General features: G+C 45.0%; 1 protein-coding gene across 3 annotated transcripts in view; it reads right to left on the minus strand.

Moving 5' to 3' along the window:
* The window catches only part of VPS35L (VPS35 endosomal protein sorting factor like), a 1,473,617-nt gene that overhangs the window by 1,049,382 nt on the left and 405,556 nt on the right, over positions 1-18,679 (minus strand). For all 3 annotated transcript variants that reach the window (XM_082262328.1, XM_082262327.1, XM_082262326.1), the window contains one exon: positions 4,293-4,340. In XM_082262328.1, the coding sequence (XP_082118454.1) occupies positions 4,293-4,340 (48 nt within the window). The remainder of the gene's footprint in view (positions 1-4,292; positions 4,341-18,679) is intronic.

The following is an 18,679-nucleotide window of genomic DNA, read 5'->3' on the forward strand; positions in this document are numbered from 1 at the left end:
TATCACACCTACACGAGTTACTGCATGATTAGCAAACTGCAACGTAACCCAAACTGACTCTATGTTGGCCTCACCAACTTGTATTAGGTTAGATTTAATGCTATCTTTCACATACAGGGCCACTCCTCCTCCTTTCTTGCCTTCTCTGTCTCTTCTGTATAAAGAGTATCCTGGTATGGTTATGTCCCAGTCATTTCTTTCATTCAACCATGTCTCCGTAACAGCCACTAAATCTACATTCTCAGATGCCATAATTGACCCAAGTTCATTGATTTTATTACCTAAACTGCGAGCATTTGTATAAGCGGCCCCAGAGCGCTACAGGTACTAAGGGACCACCACAGAAAGGGAGAGACTACCCTCAAGACTCATTGTCCTTCAGGCACTCCCACTGGCCTTCACCGCAAAAAATCTACAACATCGAAGCAGACAGAGGCTACAACAAAATGGCAGTCCCGCCCGGGAATTGCGGTAATCGGGACCCACAGGGGGACCCCCCAAACGCCCATCCACTTCAGAATAAACCCCAACAAGGCTCCCCATGTGCACTCCCCCGGCCCCCCATGCGGCCTGCACACTAGGCCCAAGGCTCAGGTAGGCCCAAACAGTCCCCCACATGGGAGGGGGGTAGGGGGGTGGAGAGGAGGGGGGGGCGGTCACAACAGGACAGAGGGAAACCCATGAGTGTGAGGGTCCGACCGTCCCAGGGAGATGGCCCGCGTCCACCCCAAAATCCGCCAGGCGGGGGGGGGGGGGACATTTGCTCACCATATCGGGAACACAGGCGGGCGCCAAAACCTCGACAGGACCCCATGCCACCGGAGTAGGGGGGCTGTCAGCCAAATAGGAACGCTGCGACATCAGCCTCGACCCTGTTATGTGCGTCCTGGCGAGACGTTTAACTCGGGGGGCCAGTCCCCGTCCAGCGCAGAGCTAAGGTCTGCACGTACTCAATGGCCAGACTGGGGAGACCACTGGATATGGGGGTCCAGTCTGTCGCCCAGCCCGGCATAATTGCTTGAAGATCTCACAGGAAAAACAAGTTCCGGAGAAAAAAAGGCTAGCTAAAAAAAAATCTACGTAAAAAAATAGTTTCTATGTCAGGACCAGAGATCCAAGCAAGGAACTAGGTCCTTACTCCTTACCAGGCAGAAAAAACTGACATTCTATGCAGGAAGAGAAAGGGTGTACCCTCCGGGACTGCCCATAGGCATAGCCAGAACTTTTTTCTGCCTAGTGTCCTACTTCTGTAGGAGGCAGTATTACCCTACTGATATGAATCAGAAAGAACTGTGTCAACAAACGATAGAGAAAGTTTAATTTTAGTCTCATCAGAACAGAGCACCTTCCTCCATACATTTTGGGAGTCTACCACATGCCGTTTCGCAAACTCAAAACGTGCCATTTTGTTTTTTGCTTAAAGTAATGGCTTTCTTCTGGCCACTCTGCCATAAAGCCCAAATCTATGGAGCGTACGGCTTATTGTGGTCCTATGTACAGATACTCCAGTCTCTGCAGGGTTACTTTAGGTCTCTGAGCTGCCTCTCTGATTGGGCGGTCGTCTCTTGGCAGGTTTGCTGTTGTGCCATGTTCTTTCCATTTGGTTATGATAGATTTGATGGTGCTCCTGGGGATCATCAAAGATTTGGATATTTTTTTATAACCTAACTCTGACCTGTACTTCTCAACAAAATTGTCCGTTACTTGTTTGTAGAGTTGCTTGGTCATCATGGCAGTGTTTGGTTAGTGGTGCCTCTTGCTTAGGTGTTGCATTCTCTGGGGTCTTTCAAAAAAGGTGTATATATAATGACAGATCATGTAACACAGATTGCACACAGGTGGACATCATTTCACTAATTATGTGACTTCTGAAGGCAATTGGTTGTACCAGAGCTTTTTATGGGCTTCATAACAAAGGGGGTGAATAAATACGCACATGCCTTTAGACTACATTGAATCAGGCACTTCATTCATGCATTGTCCTCAGAACAGATTTTGGTAGATAAGTCGGCGTGGAATTTATATCATAGCAATAGTTACCAGAAGGGAGGTATATCCCTATACTATACTCTTCTTACCCTAGGTAAACACTTTGTTCATCTGCAATGTCCAAGTGGGAACAGGAACTAGGACAAACGTTCTCAGAAACAGAACTGGAGCCAAGCATTCAAACATAACCTCACAGTATCCCACTGTGTTTTACATTGGGAAAACATGTTCAAGATCACATATAGGTGGTACTTGACTCTGGTCCAGTTGGCGACAATGTATCCTGGTGCCTCTAAATATTGCTGGTGGAACTGCGGCCAATCTGGCATCTTGGTACACATACTGTGGCACTGCAAATCCGTAACGAGTTTTTGGCACTCGGTATTTAAACTGATTGCTTCTACCACAGAATGTATCCTAGCGCCCTTGCCGGCTCTAGCTCTACTGGGCCTCACCATAGAAAAGGTTCCAAAACAATTTTGGGCCATTATACTCCACATCTTGACTGCAGCACGGTTAACTATTCTCAGTCAGTGGAAGACGGACACGGCCCCTGCACTTGCAGAGGTTGTGTCTCAGGTACATGCACAATGCACTCACGAATATGCATATGCGTTAGCACATGGGAAAAAATGCTCCTTTCAATGCACTTGGGATCCTTGGATCACAAAGTACAAATTGTCAATATTATGCTGATAAGTTCAACTTGCTTATGCTGGTGGTACCATAGACTCCTAACAAAAGGCGAATGAGGATTTATTGTTTTCTTTTTTTTTTTTTTGTTCTATATTATGCTCTCTTTACTTCTACACTTTCTGTGGTGAAGGAGGTAGTTCGCCAAAGTCTCCATAGTCAATACCATAAGTTTAAATATGTCAAGCTCTTTCAGATACAATAGTTGTACACAAAGCCTTTCATTTATTGTTTTTATTATTTTTCAAGATATGATTCCTGTCCTTCAGAACATTGGCATTTATATATACTACATTCCATGTCATGTGTAAGCTGTCATATTATGTCTATGGAATTTTCTTTGTATCTGCCTTTTTCATTTTTCATTATTCAATAAAAATCTTTAAAGTTAAATAATAATTAAAAAAATACGCACATGCCAATTTTCTGTTTTCTATTTCTAAAAAAATACTTTTATGTATGGATTTTTCTAATTTCGCTTCACCAACTTAGACCATTGTGTTCTGATCCATCACATAAAATTCAGATTAACAAAACATTGAACTTAAAGCTGTAATGTAACAAAATAGGTAAAAAGTCAAGGGGGTGAATACTTTTGCAAGGCACTGTATGTTGTGTAGGTGTGCGATTCCCAAAAACATTTAGTTCTGTTTAGCCATCATCCCGAACAATTATTTAGAAAAATGGGGTTGGTTGCCTCAGGTCAAAGATTGGGATTTTATGGGCTATAGTCATTCATAGATAGATATGGTTTTTATATAAAACACATTGTTTGTACAATTGGAATAAAATTTCGTTTTATATAAAAACCATGTCTATCTATGAATGAATATAGCCCATAAAGTCCCAATCTTTGACCTGAGGCAACCAACCCCATTTTTCAAGGCACTGTATGTTATTTTTATGTCTATCTGGATTAGTTATTTGATGCATGCATTTTTGTATTATTGACTGAGAATATGCCTTGAGAAATCTTATAGGGTAACAGCTTACCAAACTGTAGTGTTTTGTCAATTGAGGTTTTTATTTTTTTTTATGTGCTGTTTATGGATCACGATGGTCCCAGTGAATCACTGACTTCAAACAGCAGGTACATTTTGGAAAATCTAAACTTTGGTCCTGTATACATGCTTCAGGTCAGTGACTCACTAGGTAGTAAAGCCAAACCAGGAAGACAAATCGAACAACCTTTAAAAACAACTAAGCAATAGGTTTCCCCATAAGTTTCTATCATAGCAGCTTCACTTGTTCACTCTAAAAATAAGCACACCTAGGGGAATCTAAAAGAATCCCTTTAGGTAGCACCACACTGGGAAGTAACTGAAATAGACCTGGCAATAAAATACACATGGCAAAAAACAAAAAAAAAAAAAAAAAAACATAGCAATCAACTTTTCAGTAGATAAACCCATTGCCAAAGACAAAAGGAATGTAAATCTCCCCAAAAAGGTACATTGGCATTGTATATTAATAACAAGGATTGTATTCTATTGGACTACTTAATAGCAGTTTTTTTGGTTATAATCAACAATTAGTGCAATAATAAATATTTGTCTCAATGCAATGAAACAACCAGCATTCAACAACCATCTGAAAATGAACTTCCTTACGTTTTGGACAGAAATTTGTTGCATTCCAGTACTGCTACTTCCACATAGCTGGGAAGGGAACGTGTGTTAAGTACAAATATCAGGAAATTCCGTAAAAACATTTAGGATTTAGTTTGGCCAGCAAGAGCATACAGAATATGTGGTAAAAAAAAGTGTACTTTATCCCAGAAAAGCCTTGCATTTAAAGGAGTGGAGCCAACTTGGCTGTGAGCTGAGTTGGAAGTTCTTCAGTGTGAGCCTTGCTAAACTTTGTGAGCTGGGTAGGAACAGAGCAGTCAACGGCCAGCAGTTTGTGTATGCTCCTTTGTACTACCGGTTTGAGCTCTTTTGAAGTATTTCTGGAAGCATATTGGAATTTGAGCCTATAATTTTACTTTATAATGTGAGTATTATTTATTTCTGTAGAATAAAGAGTGTGGTATTTGGATTTTACAGGAGACAGAAAGAGTCCAACCCCCCACCCCTCTTCCAGGCTCTTCCGTCCCACTGAGGAACCTAATAAGAATGCGATCAGCGGCATCGGCCTGTCAGGACACAGTGAGAGGAACGGATTTTTTTCCTCCCACTGTGTAATGTCAGTCTAATGTAAACAAGTAATTACAGACTAGTGAAAGCATCGGATCAAACTGATCTTGGTTTGATTAGATGCTTTGCAGGCCAGGGGAGAGATATGCTCATTTGCAAATGTGAACACACCTCTAGGACCCTCACACATGTAAAAGGTGACCGCACCACACATTATGTATCACCGCAAATGCAAGAGCAATAATTCTAGCACCAGCCTTTCTGGTGCTCTAAACTGGTAAACTGTAAAGGCTTTTAAAGTGTTGCCTATGGAAATACTTAGATACCTCAATTTGGCACAGTTCCATTGGCGTATGCAATTTTAAAGCGTTCATGTTGGGTATCCATTTACTTAACATAACATCTTTTAAATTTTACAAAGAAATGGGTATTATAGTGTGTTTGTTAAACCGCTGGGCAAATATTGTGCAACACAAAAAATTGCATCAACCCCCATTTTATTTTCCAGTGTCTTTGCTTAAAAAAATGGTGAGTGTGATATCCTATTATTCCTCACGGTGACACCAAGTACCAGCAGTGGATCATTGGATGATCCCACACAGAGCACCTGCACTTTATATCCATACTGAACTGAGGACTATTTGCATAATTGCACCAAAGTCACCCAGGAACTGCTATTTATGGACTATTTTGCATTCAACTCTGAGCACCTTTTGATTCAATCACTACAGAGACTGCACCTTCCATCACCTATTCACTTTTTGATATATTGATTGTATTTATATTGCACCGCATTTATTTATTTATTTAGATTTGCATAATACTGTGGCACATTACCTTTTTAATAGCACCCCAAGGTTATTGCTATTTATAATTGTATACAGTAATCCCCCCTCCATCGCGGGGGTTACGTTCCAGACCCACCCGCGAAAAGTGAAAATCCGCGAAATAGAAAGACCCTATTTAAATACACCCTAGGCATGTTTTGTTAACTTTTTAATAGCATTTAAAGGTCTTTAAACAAACTTTTAAGCAATAAAAACACAAAAGATAGAGAGAGAGCAAGAGCATTGTAAAAACACAAAACTATTGTGCTAACAGTACAGTACTGTATACTGTACAGTAGTAAAAAAAGTACAGTACAACTGTACTGTACAGTATAGAGAGAGCAAGAGCATTGTAAAAACACAAAACTATTGTGCTAACAGTACAGTACTGTATACTGTACAGTAGTAAAAAAAGTACAGTACAACTGTACTGTACAGTATAGAGAGAGCAAGAGCATTGTAAAAACACAAAACTATTGTGCTAACAGTACAGTACTGTATACTGTACAGTAGTAAAAAAATACTGTACAACTGTACTGTACTGTACAGTATAGAGAGAGCAAGAGCATTGTAAAAACACAACTACTGTACTGTATTGTGCTAACAGTACAGTACTGTACTGTATACTGTACAGTAGTAAAAAAAAAGAGTACTGTATAGAGAGAGAGCAAGAGCATTGTAAAAACACACTATTGTGCTAAAAGTACAGTACTGTATACTGTACAGTAGTAAATAAATGTGTACTGTACAGTATTTGTACAGTACTGTACTCAGCAGAAAAGAAGATGACGATAAGCAGCAAATAAGAGCAGCTACTGTCCTTTTGAAGGCGCAGGTTCAGCAGGCGCTTCTTTTGGTGTAGGTGGGTCGTCTTCTTGCTGCTCCATGAACTCCACTTCTACATCAGAGGTGCCTGTGGAGGTACTTGGGGTGGATGTGGCCTTCTTCTGTTTTGTGAAGAACATAGTTATAGGCAGTTGCTGGGCGTGTTTCTTCTTTTGGGCGAGGAGGTTCTTGTACACCTGAATGGCTCCATCAATGCTGTTTTGGAACTGCAGTGAACGAACCATGTCAGGATCCCAATCAGCTAACATCTGTTTCAGGTCATTGGCCGTACGCATGACCATGCCAAGGCGCTCAATTGACAAGCCTTCATCTTCTTCCTCCCCCTCATGTTCCTCCATTTCCTCCTCGCTGACTTGGTGAGTTCTGTCAGATCCTCATCGGTTAGTGGAGCTGAATGGGTTTCAATTAGGTCATTGACATCGTCCTGGGTCATATCCTGAAAACCTTCACCTCCTAGCAACTTTGCCAACCTAATTGATTTGTCCACAGCTGAATGATGAACTTCGTCAGGAGAGAACCCTTCATATTCATGAATAATTTCTGGCCAAAGCTTCTTCCAACAGGCATGCAGGGTCTCCTTTTTCATCTCCTTGAGGGCCTTTTGTATGTTCTCCAGACAAGTTGCAATGGTGTAATTACGCCAGTTCTTCAAATTGAAATTATCATCATTGTTCATGGATTCAACAAGATGATTCAAGGAGTTGCGAGTGTACAGCGCCTTGAATGCTCGTATCACACCCTGGTCCATAGGCTGAATTAAAGACGTGGTGTTGGGTGGAAGGAACTCAACTTGCACTCCTTCGTACAAAAGATCCATGGCGTGGCCTCCTGCATTATCCATCAGCAGAAGCACTTTAAAATCAAGGCCAAGTTCGGCAAGGTAGACCTTGATGGCTGGGATGAAACAATTATGGAACCACTCAGTTGTGAGGCGTTTAGTCATCCAAGCCTTAGGGTTATGCATCCAATAGACTGGTAGCTGGTTCTTGTTTTTATGCTTCAATGCTCTGGGGTTCTTGGCCTTGTAGATCAGGGCTGGCTTGATCATAAACCCAGCAGCATTTCCACACAACCAAGGTTACTCTGTCCTTATAAGCCTTGAATCCAGGGGCTCGGGCTTCCTCCTTCATGATGTAGGTCCGTTTGGGCATTCTCTTCCAGAACAAGCCGGTCTCATGCATATTAAAGACTTGCTCTGGTTTGTACCCACCCTCCTCGATGAAACTCTTGAAGGTCTCATTGGTGTACCTTTCAGCAGCTTCTTTGTCGGCAGATGCAGCTTCACCTTGCAATGAAACACTTCAACTGACAGCGTTTCTGGAAGCGGTCAAACCACCCCTTGCTGGCAGAAAAGTCTCCTGATGAAGATGTACCTGTACTAGAAGTAGAAGGCTGATCAAGATTGTCGTTGTCTGACTGTTCGGCTGCGGCAGAGCCTTCTTCAGAGCCTCCTTGATTGGCAAAAGTGTCGTACAGCTTCTTTGCCCGAGTCCTGATGATGTTACCATCCAATGTGATGCTTTTTTTTCTGCAATCTTGGATCCAAATGGCCAATGCAGTTTCCATCCTAACAATGGTTTTATTGCGGGAAGAAACAACTCTTTTTGCAGCTTGGTTTATGGACAGTGCAGCAGTTGTCCTGATATTCTTGTCATCCTTTTTGATGTATCGAATCGTTGACTAATTCATACCATAATGGCGGGATACAGCAGCATAACTCTGTCCTTCCTTTATCATATCAAGAAGTTTCACCTTCTCCTGAATTGTAAGGAACTTCCTCTTCTGTTTTGGCTCACCAGAAGCCTTAGCCTTAGATGATGGGCGTTTGGTTGGCATTCTTGCGGGCATTCTTGCTTGTGGTTGGCAAAGGAGCACGGAGCACATTTGCAAATGCTCTGAATCGCGTTACCGCCCCCTCTGACGTCACCGCGCTCGGTGCGGTGCACGAGCGAGGCATGCGTTCCACCACAGCCTCGCTCGGATTCTCTCATTCACCGCTACATAACCGCGAAATGGCGAAATATTACCGCGATATCCGAATTAATGGGTCCTAATTAGAATAGCGCGAATTACCGGGACCGCGATATCCGAATTAATGGGTCCTAATTAAAATAGCGCGAATTACCGGGACCGCAAAAACTGAACCGCGATGGAGCGGGGGATTACTGTACGTTGATTATTTTAAATACGCATCTCATCACATATAATTTTTGAAACTAGCACCAAGCACCTTACCAAGGTTTACTGCACCATTTATGATTTAAAGCCTATCATACAACTTAACTGAAACTATCTGCATTGGCTAAGCAAATATCCAGCAATAGTTTATTTACAGCAAGCGCTATAGCTGGCCCCATTTATTGTGGCTACAATCCTCCTATTTAATCTATGAACATTTGTGGTGAAGCACAAGTGACAATACTGTTTATTTTGTGAAGAAGGGGGGGGGGGGGGGATCAGCGCTTGTTTCGCTAAATGATGGTCCAGGGAGTAAATTCCCAAAGCTACATATAGCACAGAATCCTTGTTGTACTATAGTAAATGTTTCAATTTATTTTTTGCACTGTTTTTGCACATGGACTTATTTATAATCATCACCCCACAAATACTATTATATTATTTATTCATTTATTGATTGATATTTTATGTTGTGGATATCTTGTTATCATTATATTTCACCAATCAACCTTTATATGTTGTATGCACTTATGAATATTATATATTTCTTTCTCACCTTAGTCACAGTAACCTGTCACTAAAGTCACATATTGGATGTGTTTTTCACCTTATATTTTTTTGTTTTCACCACATCTATATTTCTTGAAAAGAAGGGTGACTTTTGTGGAACTTCTGAAATAAAATTTGTCGCTAGAAGTGAGCTATATCCTTATGTGGGTGCAGTGGCTGCTCACCTCCACAAACACCTTTAACCACCTCAATACAGGGCACTTAAACCCCCTTCCTTCCCAGACCAATTTTCAGCTTTTAGCGCTGTTGCAATTTGAATGACAATTGCGCGGTCATGCAACGCTGTACCTAAACCAAATTTGTGTAATTTTTTCCCCCACAAATAGAGCTTTCTTTTGGGGGTATTTGATCACCGTCAGGTTTTTTCTTTTTTGGTGCACAAATAAAAGACTGAAAAGTTTGAAAAAAAAAAAAAAAAAGTTTTTTGTTTAGGTTATAAAATTTTGTAAATAGATATGTTTTTTCCTGCACTGATGAGCACTGATGATGCCGCACTGACAGGCACTGATGGGGTGGCACTGATATGCAGCACTGATGGGCACTGATAGGTAGCACTGATATGCAGCACTGATGGGCACTGATATGTGGCACTGATAGATAGCACTGATATGGAGCATTGGTGGGCACTGATAGGAAGCGCTGATGGGCACTGATAGGCAGCACTGATGGGCACTGATTGGCGGCACTGATGGGCACTGATAGGTGGCACTGTTGGGCGGCAATGATCGGCACTGATGGGTGGCACTGATCGGCACTGATGGGGGGCACTGATCGGCACTGATAGGCAGCACTGGTGGGTAATAATGGGCACTGGTGGGCGGCACTGATAGATGGCAATAACGGCACTGGTAGGCAGCACTGATAGATGGCATTGGTGGGCAACACTGATAGGGAGGGCACTGGGGGGCTCTCTGAGCCCTGCTTGCCATCCCTGGTGGCCATAGTGGGCATCCCTGGTGGTCATGGGTGGGCATCCCTGGTGGCTTAGTGGATCCCCCCCCCCCCCCAGGGCTGCACTGGTAATCAGTGTTCTGATTACCAGCACAGACCTCCCCTGTGATCAGTGAGTAATTAGAAATACTCACTGATCACCCCCGCAGCAGCACCGATCATCCCTCTTCTCCTCACTGACAGGATCTGTCAGGAGGAGAAGAGATTGAAGCCGTTACAACGGCTCTATTTACATTACATGACGGCTGTGATTGGACACAGCCGTCATGTGATCAGGAGGCCCAATCACAGGGCCCTCCTGCCGAATGGTGTTGCTCTGTGTCCGAGGGACACAGGCACATCGAGATCGCGCCGCTGCGCGTGCCCGCGGCAGCGCGATCTCTCTCCTTCTGAAGGACGTTCCGGAACGTCCATTCAGAAGGACGAGACTCCCGCCCGGGCGTATATGTACTATGGCCCGGGTGGGAGGTAGTTAAAGGCGTTTAGTGATAGTAGATCACTGGACCAGGATATCTACTCTTATTCCACTGGTGGGAACCTCTATTAGAGTTTCTGGGGTCTCCTTTCAATGGATGTTGTCTGCCTCATTCAGTACTGGGTGTCTATCCTCCTCCACTCCTCCTCCAATGCACTCAGAGAAATGAATGGGCACTCATCGTGAAGTACATTAAGATTATTTATTTAAAAGCAAACATACAGGACTTACAGTTAAGATAAAATCAGTTCAGTAGCCGCCGATGCGGTAAACCTCTGATACTTCCGGTCTCGGACGTAGACCGGAAGTGACGTGGCCTGGCTTCTCCCGACGCGTTGTGTCACTCACACACGTGACTTTATCAAGGGTCCCTTGATAAAGTCACGTGTGTGAGTGCCGTATGTTTGCTTTTGTTCCTTTTAAAACAAAGTTTTATTGAAAAATTGCAACAGTGCATTACAAATCACAAAGAAGGATGACGCCTAAAGGCCATAATACATATAATACAGGAGAAAATTATCCGTGTGCAAACGGGGTTGATCACATACCACTTGAGGAGGTTTAACAGGTAGCATAACAAGGGTCAAGAGCATTGCGGTGAGTCCGCCGCAGGGGGGGGCAACAAAAATAAAAGTGAAAAGTCAGCACTGAAATAGACACTCATAACAATGCAATTAGGAGGGAGGTCTAGTCAGAACACGTAGAAGCTGTTTCCAGCCATCTGCACCATACTTTCTCATATTTGGCAGGGCAACCCCTGTGGCGATAAATCAACTTTTTATACGGTAGGGTTGAATTCACGTCTGCTCTCCATGCCTGAAAAGAGGAAGGGCCTCATCCATGTCCGGGCAATCAACTTGCGGGCACAGAACAATGTTTCGTGTAGGAAGGTAGAGAGGAATGTATCTATGTCAGAGTCGGGGAACAGGCCCAGGAGACATACCCCTGGGTCCAGCTGTAGTGGAGAGCCCATGTGATCATGCAGGAATTTAATAATCTGGAGCCAGAAGGGTTGAACCAGTGGGCAGGACCAGATAAGTTGATAGAAGGCACCTGTGTGTGCATGGCATCTAGGGCAATGCGGACTAAAGTCAGGGCGATAGCGTGCAATGCGAGCTGGTGTTAAATATGCCTTGTGAAGTATATAGAGTTGGGTTAGTCTATCAGGAAGCCTAGGGGACGAGAGGCGCGGGCAGTCAAGGATAGAGTCCCAGTCCGTTTCATCTAGGAGGCCCAGGTCCTCCACCCATCGAGCTTTGGCCCTGTCAGACACAGCTTCAGTAGCTTTACACCGGAGCTCCAGGTAGAGTGCAGAGATCAACTTAGTCGGGTTATCCCCAAGTATGATGTCGAGGAGTGGGGGTTTAGCCAAGGTTGGGATAGCAGAAGGGAATTGGGCTTGTAGTGCATGTCGTAATTGAATGTATCTAAAGAACAGGGAGGGCGGAAGGTCAAAGTCAGTTTTTAATGCTTGAAACGAGCGAATCCCGGTAAATCAGAGAACATGAGACAAGTATAGAACTCAGCGGCTCGCCCAGAGCCCAGCGCCCGAGAGGGCAGAGAGTTCACCAAGGTGCGAGTTACGCCAGAGGGGGGTATGGGTATGAGTAGGGTCGAGTGCCAGCTTGCGAAGAGCCAGTGCCCAAATGTAAGAGCATAGGAGAAAAGAGCATAGAGTCGCGAGGGGGGGGGGGGGGGGTCCCGCACCCGAAAAAGCACCTGCGGCGGGGTATGAGTAGGAATGTCAGCTGACCGGCAAACTAGGGACTGATAGCGGGGAGCCTAGGAAGCGCATAGGAAGTAGAAGTGGGAGAGCTGGGCAGCTAGATAGTAGGAGTGGACATCCGGCAGAGCCACCCCGTCCTGTGTGGTAGGGTTTTTAAGGATTGCCCACGACAGCTTATGGTCGACCCCAACCCCATACGAACGTATTAAGGATGGCGTCGAGGACCTTGAAGAATTTAAGGGGTACCAATGTAGGAGCGTGCCATAGCACATACAGGAGTTTGGGAAGCAATATCATCTTCACTAGGTTAACTCTACCCATGACACCAAGGGGTAACCAAGCCCATGCTTGCGTGCGCTGTTTCCCTAGAGGAATAAGGGGTTCAACATTGTCAAGTATGTAGTCCCTAGGGGTGTTGGTAACAAAAACACCCAGGTATTTAATCCTGGACACTCTAGTTAGGGGCAGGGAAGCCGAGGCGGCGGTGGGGGGGAAGGAATCGAGGGGTAGAATTTGCGACTTAGACCAAATAATCTGCAACCCGGAGTGTCTGCCAAAGTTGTCAATAGTGTGAAGGGCATGGTGTAGGGAGGGGCCCGTGTCAGCAAGGTATAGCAGCATATCATCAGGGTATCAGTTATAGTCCCGAGGCTCAGTCCTCGGACACCAGGGTCCATCCGAAGTAGGATGGCCAGGGGTTCAACAGCAAGGGCGTAGAGCAGCGGGGAGAGGGGGCACCCTTGTTGAGTGCCACGTCCCAGGGGGAATGGATCAGACACCCACCCATTCACCGCGACCCTGGCCACTGGATGGTAGTAAAGTAGTTTAACCCAGGTGATAAAGGAGGGCTTAAAGCCAAAACTTACCATACACTCCCAAAGATAGTCCCACTCCACCGAGTCGAAATGGCCTTAGAGGAAGATTTAATACGATTAATTTGGTGGGAGAGGACAGAGCGGACATGTAGCTTAAACATTTCCCAGAGGACGCACCGGTTAGTGGTGAAGAAGAACCCCTCCTGTGGGAGGTCCTCCTGCTCCACCAGAGCTTTCAGCCAAAACGGATAAAGTCACCATGGGCGGGGCACCACCTGGGGGGAGAGGGACAGTGTCACCCAGCATGGGGCGTGATATGAGAGGGACCTAGGTTCAAATCCCAAACCCACTAACATGGGCAGGAGGGAGGCAGAAAGTAATATAAGGTCTATGCGCGACATGGTCGAGTGTGTGGCAGAGAAAAAGGAGTAGGCCCTGGTGTGAGGGTGCTGATATCGCCATGCATCTACCAGTGCAAATTCTGCGAGCAGACGGCAAAGTCTGGTGGTATCAGGCAGGGAGAGAGAGGCAGGTACATGCATGCGGTCCAAGGAGGGGTTGAGGACCGTATTGAAGTCCCCAAGCCATACAGCCGGGACAGTAGGGTGCTGGACCATAAACAAAAGACCTTCAGAGACAATGGCTACATTATATGGGGGGGGGGGGGGTAGGTATATAGTAGGCAAGAATCAAATAAGATTTGGTATACATAAGCAAATGGAGAAAAACAAACCTGCCCTGGGGGTCTGTGCACACATCTATAATGGAGGCCTGGGCAGTCTTAGCAATGAGGACCAAGACGCCACGTGAGAGCGGTGGACAGCGTGAAAAGCCCATCCGATCCAAGGTCTCCTCAGGGCACGAAGGAGGGAGTCAGTGGCGTGGGTCTCAATGAACACCGCCACATCCGCCCTGTAGGACTTGAGGCAGGTAAAGACAGCCGAGCGCTTCAACTTATCCCCAAGACCACAGGCATTACATGCAACTAATTTCACGGGGGCCATAAGTGAAAGGTGGTGTAAGCAAGGGGGGGCAGTGCAGCGGGTGACCCCAAGGCAGGTTCGGGAGCATAACAGTACTGTAAAGAAACAATAAACAAGTGGTAAAGCAGGCTGTTAAGTTGAATGCACCAAGACACAGAACATATTAGGAAATAAAAACAATAACCCTATCAAAACAACCCTCCCCCCACCAGGCTCTCCATCGCTTGAACTCAACAGGAGCATACATCCCAAACTCTGTGCAGACGTGCCAAGACAAGTGCAAAATAAGGGGAAAAATAAAAATAGGGGGCACAAGAGAAACAACCTGGGCAAAAAAAAGAAAAAAGTACCAGACACGTCTGCACAGTAAAAACTGAACTGGGGCGAACCATCGCTGGTGGGTTCAACAATAGTAGGACTGGCTATAATGTTCGAGCAAAGGGGGCGCAGTGACCTACGTCAGTCTGCGACCATGATCCGCTCTCAATGTATTGAGGAGAAAGTTGGGTGTTCACCTGAAAAAATAAAGAGAAAAATGGGCACTCACTTCCCCCGAGGGCCAGAAGGCTGGGCACAGTTACACAAAAGGCAAAACAAGAAAAAAAAGTATAAGGGGGAGGGGGGGCATCGGATCTGGGGATGCCAGGAGTCAGACCCCCGAAGATCCGTAGGAAGGCTATGTCTGGCCTGGCATCAGACCCCGAGGGGGGACAGCAGTGGGAGGAAAAAAATGAGGCATGAGGACACACATACATGTGTTAAGCAGGGCGATTCCCACCCGCAGCTTGTTGATCCAGCCATGTGGAGGCTTGGTCGGCGTCTTCAAAGAAATGTGCACGGTCAAACCACCCGGAGACGTGCAGGGAAGAGCATGGCATATTTCAAGTGGTGAAGACGTAGGCGCCACTTGACATCAGTGAAGCGGGATCTCTGATTTTGAACCTCCGCCGAAAAATCTGGAAAGGCCATAATGTGAGCGTTATGAAAGGGGCTATTACCCCGCTCTCTGGCGAGACGCAGGATTTTGTCCCGGTCTCGATAATTGAGAAACTTGGCAATAAAGGTTCTAGGGGCAGCCCCCTCAGGGGGGCGGCGGGCAGGCATGCGGTGGGCCCTTTCCACTGTAAAGGTGGTAGAAAAGGCTTCCCTCCCATATGTAGTGATTAGCAGGGTTTCAAGGAAGGTGGCCGGGTCAGGGCCCTCAGCACCTTCAGGTAGCCCAATAAAGCGAACGTTGCAGCGCCTGGCCCTGTTCTCGATGTCATCTTGCTTCTGGGAGAGCTGCTGCAGCTGCCGCTGTAGTGTTCCAGTAGTGTGCTGTAATGGGTGGATAGTGTCCTCAGCATGGCCTAGCCTAGTCTCTGTCTCTTGCTCAAGGGAGTCCTTCTCTTGCCGCCTGAATTTGTCCAGGGAAGGGACTGCGGAAGCATTTGTGCGAGGTGGCGACATGCTGCGGGGGACCTGCGACACAAGTGCGGTGAGTACCAGGCTGAAGGGGAGCGGCGGAAAACCCAGGATGTGAGAAGAAAAACGGTGAGAGCGGAGCGGACCTCACATGCGTCCTATGCTCTCGCCGTCCAGGCCACGCCCCTGTATGTTTGCTTTTAAATAAATAATCTTAATGTACTTCACGATGAGTGCCCATTCATTTCTCTGAGTGCATTGGAGGAGGAGTGGAGGAGGATAGACACCCAGTACTGAATGAGGAGGACAGCATCCATTGAAAGGAGACCCCAGAAACTCTAATAGAGGTTCCCACCAGTGGAAGAAGAGTAGATATCCTGGTCCAGTGATCTACTATCACTAAATGCCTTTAAAGGTGTTTGTGGAGGTGAGCGGCCACTGCACCCACATAAGGATATACTGTAGCTCCCTCTTCTAGCGACACGTTTTATTTCAGAAGTTCCACGAAAGTCACCCTTCTTTTCAAGCATTATTTTTTGCACTGTTTTTGCACATGGACTTATTCATAATCTTCACCCCACGATTACTATTATATTATTTATTCATTTATTGATCGATATTTTACATTGTGGATATCTTGGTATTATATTTCACCAAATCAACCTTTATAGGTTTTATGCACTTATGAATATTATATATTTTTTTCTCACCTTAGTCATAGTAACCTGTCACTAAAGTCACATATTGGATGTGTTTTTCACCTTATATTTTTTTGTTCTCACCACATCTATACATTGAAACGTTTACTATAGTACAACTAGGATTCTGTATGTATATATGCTATATGTAGCTTTGGGAATTTACTCCCTGGACCATCATTTAGCGAACAAGCGCCGATTACCCCCCTCTTCTCTACATATATACACATGTATACATATATGTGGGTGTGTATATTATATATATATATATATATATATAGTACAGTAAAGCTGCAGGAAAGGGCACGGGGGGGCAAACTAATGTCAATTTATTTTATTTTGTATTGTAATCCAATAGGATTACAATATATTAGTGTGTTTTACTTTTCAAATTTGCCGCCGGTTCCACCCCCCTGCGAGCGTCACGTCGCAGGAGACCGAAGCCGGGGCTCACAGCATTGGGCGGAAGATCCGGCCACCGTATGCTGCAGGGGACACATCGCGGGATCCCGGGGACAAGGTAAGTGCCCTCTACCAGGATCCAGTGATGCTCCCTGGCGGTACACCGAGTGTGGCTCGGGGTTACCGCTAATGGCACTGAAATTTCACCCCGAGCCACACTAGGGAATACCGCTAAGGAGGTTAAAAAAGTTTCAAAATATAAAGCACAAAATAAACATATTGACACTTTGAGTGGAGTTATTAGTATACAGATGTTATAATTTATATGCACAGTGGTGTTATTTTAAACATAGTGCTGAAGGAATACATTTTATCATTTAACCATTTCTTGACCGGCAGGTTTTGCCCCCTTAATGACCAGGCCATTATTTGCAATTTACCACAGAGTGACTTTAACTGGTAATTGCGCAGTCATGCAATGCTGTACCAAAACAAAATGTAAGGCCTTTTTCCCCCCACAAATAGAGATTTATTTTGGTGGTATTTGATCACCTCTGCAGTTTTTATTTTTTACGATATAAATGGAAAAATGCCAAACATTGAGAAAAAAAAATTTTTTTCCGACTTTTTCTCATAAAAAATATCCAATAAACTCAATTGTCCTTATACATTTAGGCCAAAACGTAATTAGCTACATGCCTTTGATAAAAAAAAAAAAAATTTCAATAAGCGTATATTTGTTTTGCGCAAAAGTCATATCATCTACAAACTATGGTGTGTGTACTGGAATTTGCGCAGCTTTCTTTTCGTACATCACAGGACACAGAGCCATGAATCATAACATATGGTTTATATAGCCACCTTTAGGTGAAGGACACTGGCAGTCAATCAGAATTAACGCCCCCCTTTATAACTCCTCTCACACAGGAAGTTTCTCAGTTTTTTCGCCAGTGTTTAAAGGTGATGGTCACTGTGGAGAGTCTCTCCACATTTCTCTTTTTTTTTTTTTTTCTTCAAATTAAGACAGAAGATATGCTGTTTACCCTCATCAAAGATCATGGAATCTAAGGGGTTAGCTATCAGATCCATCCTAAACAGTCAATGGACTAAAAAGATGGTACCTGAGCTTCGGGAAGCAGATACAAGATTTTGTCTGTAATGCTGTTGTCCCTTTTAGGCGCTGGACCCTGGGATCCGGACCCTCCGCATACCAAACCCCAAAGGTGCTCTGTGGGGTTGCCAAGATAAAGCTCGCCTTGATGGATTTCTGTTTCGAGCAGAATCCTGCGGCTGGACTGGTGAGTCCAAGTTAAACTATTTACTTATTCAACAAGCCTTGAAGGTAAAAATTGCTGGCATAATTGCAAATGTTTTATGCACTGTTCCTTTTAATAAGATAACAGAGACCATGTACCATATATGTCCCTCCATGAGACTATGGATGTTATGCTTACAAGTTCCATCTTGTTGTGGGATTGTTGCAAAGCTTGATTTAAATCATTATTTTAATGCCTATTGCAGGGATGGGGAACCAGCAGTCCCCAAAGTCATCTAATCTGGCCCCTATTCAGCTCAGCTGATCTGTCAGAACGGAGCCGATGCTTCCTGTATTGTTCCAGTTCCGTTCTGACAGTCTGAGTGAGTCCGTGACCAATACAGGAAACATTGCATCTTCCTCCAACAAGGCGCAGCTACACTTCTGCTAGCCAGCATTTCCCGCCAGCAGCACACACAGCTGTACCAGCCAGAGCCTGCAGTACCAGCCAGAGCCAGCAGTACCAGCCAGAGCCAGCAGTATCCACAGCAGTACCAGCCAGAGCCAGCAGTATCCACAGCAGTACCAGCCAGAGCCAGCAGTATCCACAGCGGTACCAGCCAGAACCAGCAGTACCCACAGCGGTACCAGCCAGAACCAGCAGTACCCACAGTGGTACCAGCCAGAACCAGTAGTACCAGCCAAAGCCAGCAGTACTTACAGCAGTACCAG

Source organism: Pelophylax lessonae, assembly GCF_965119305.1.
Source record: "Pelophylax lessonae genome assembly, chromosome: 6".
NCBI lineage: Eukaryota > Metazoa > Chordata > Amphibia > Anura > Ranidae > Pelophylax > Pelophylax lessonae.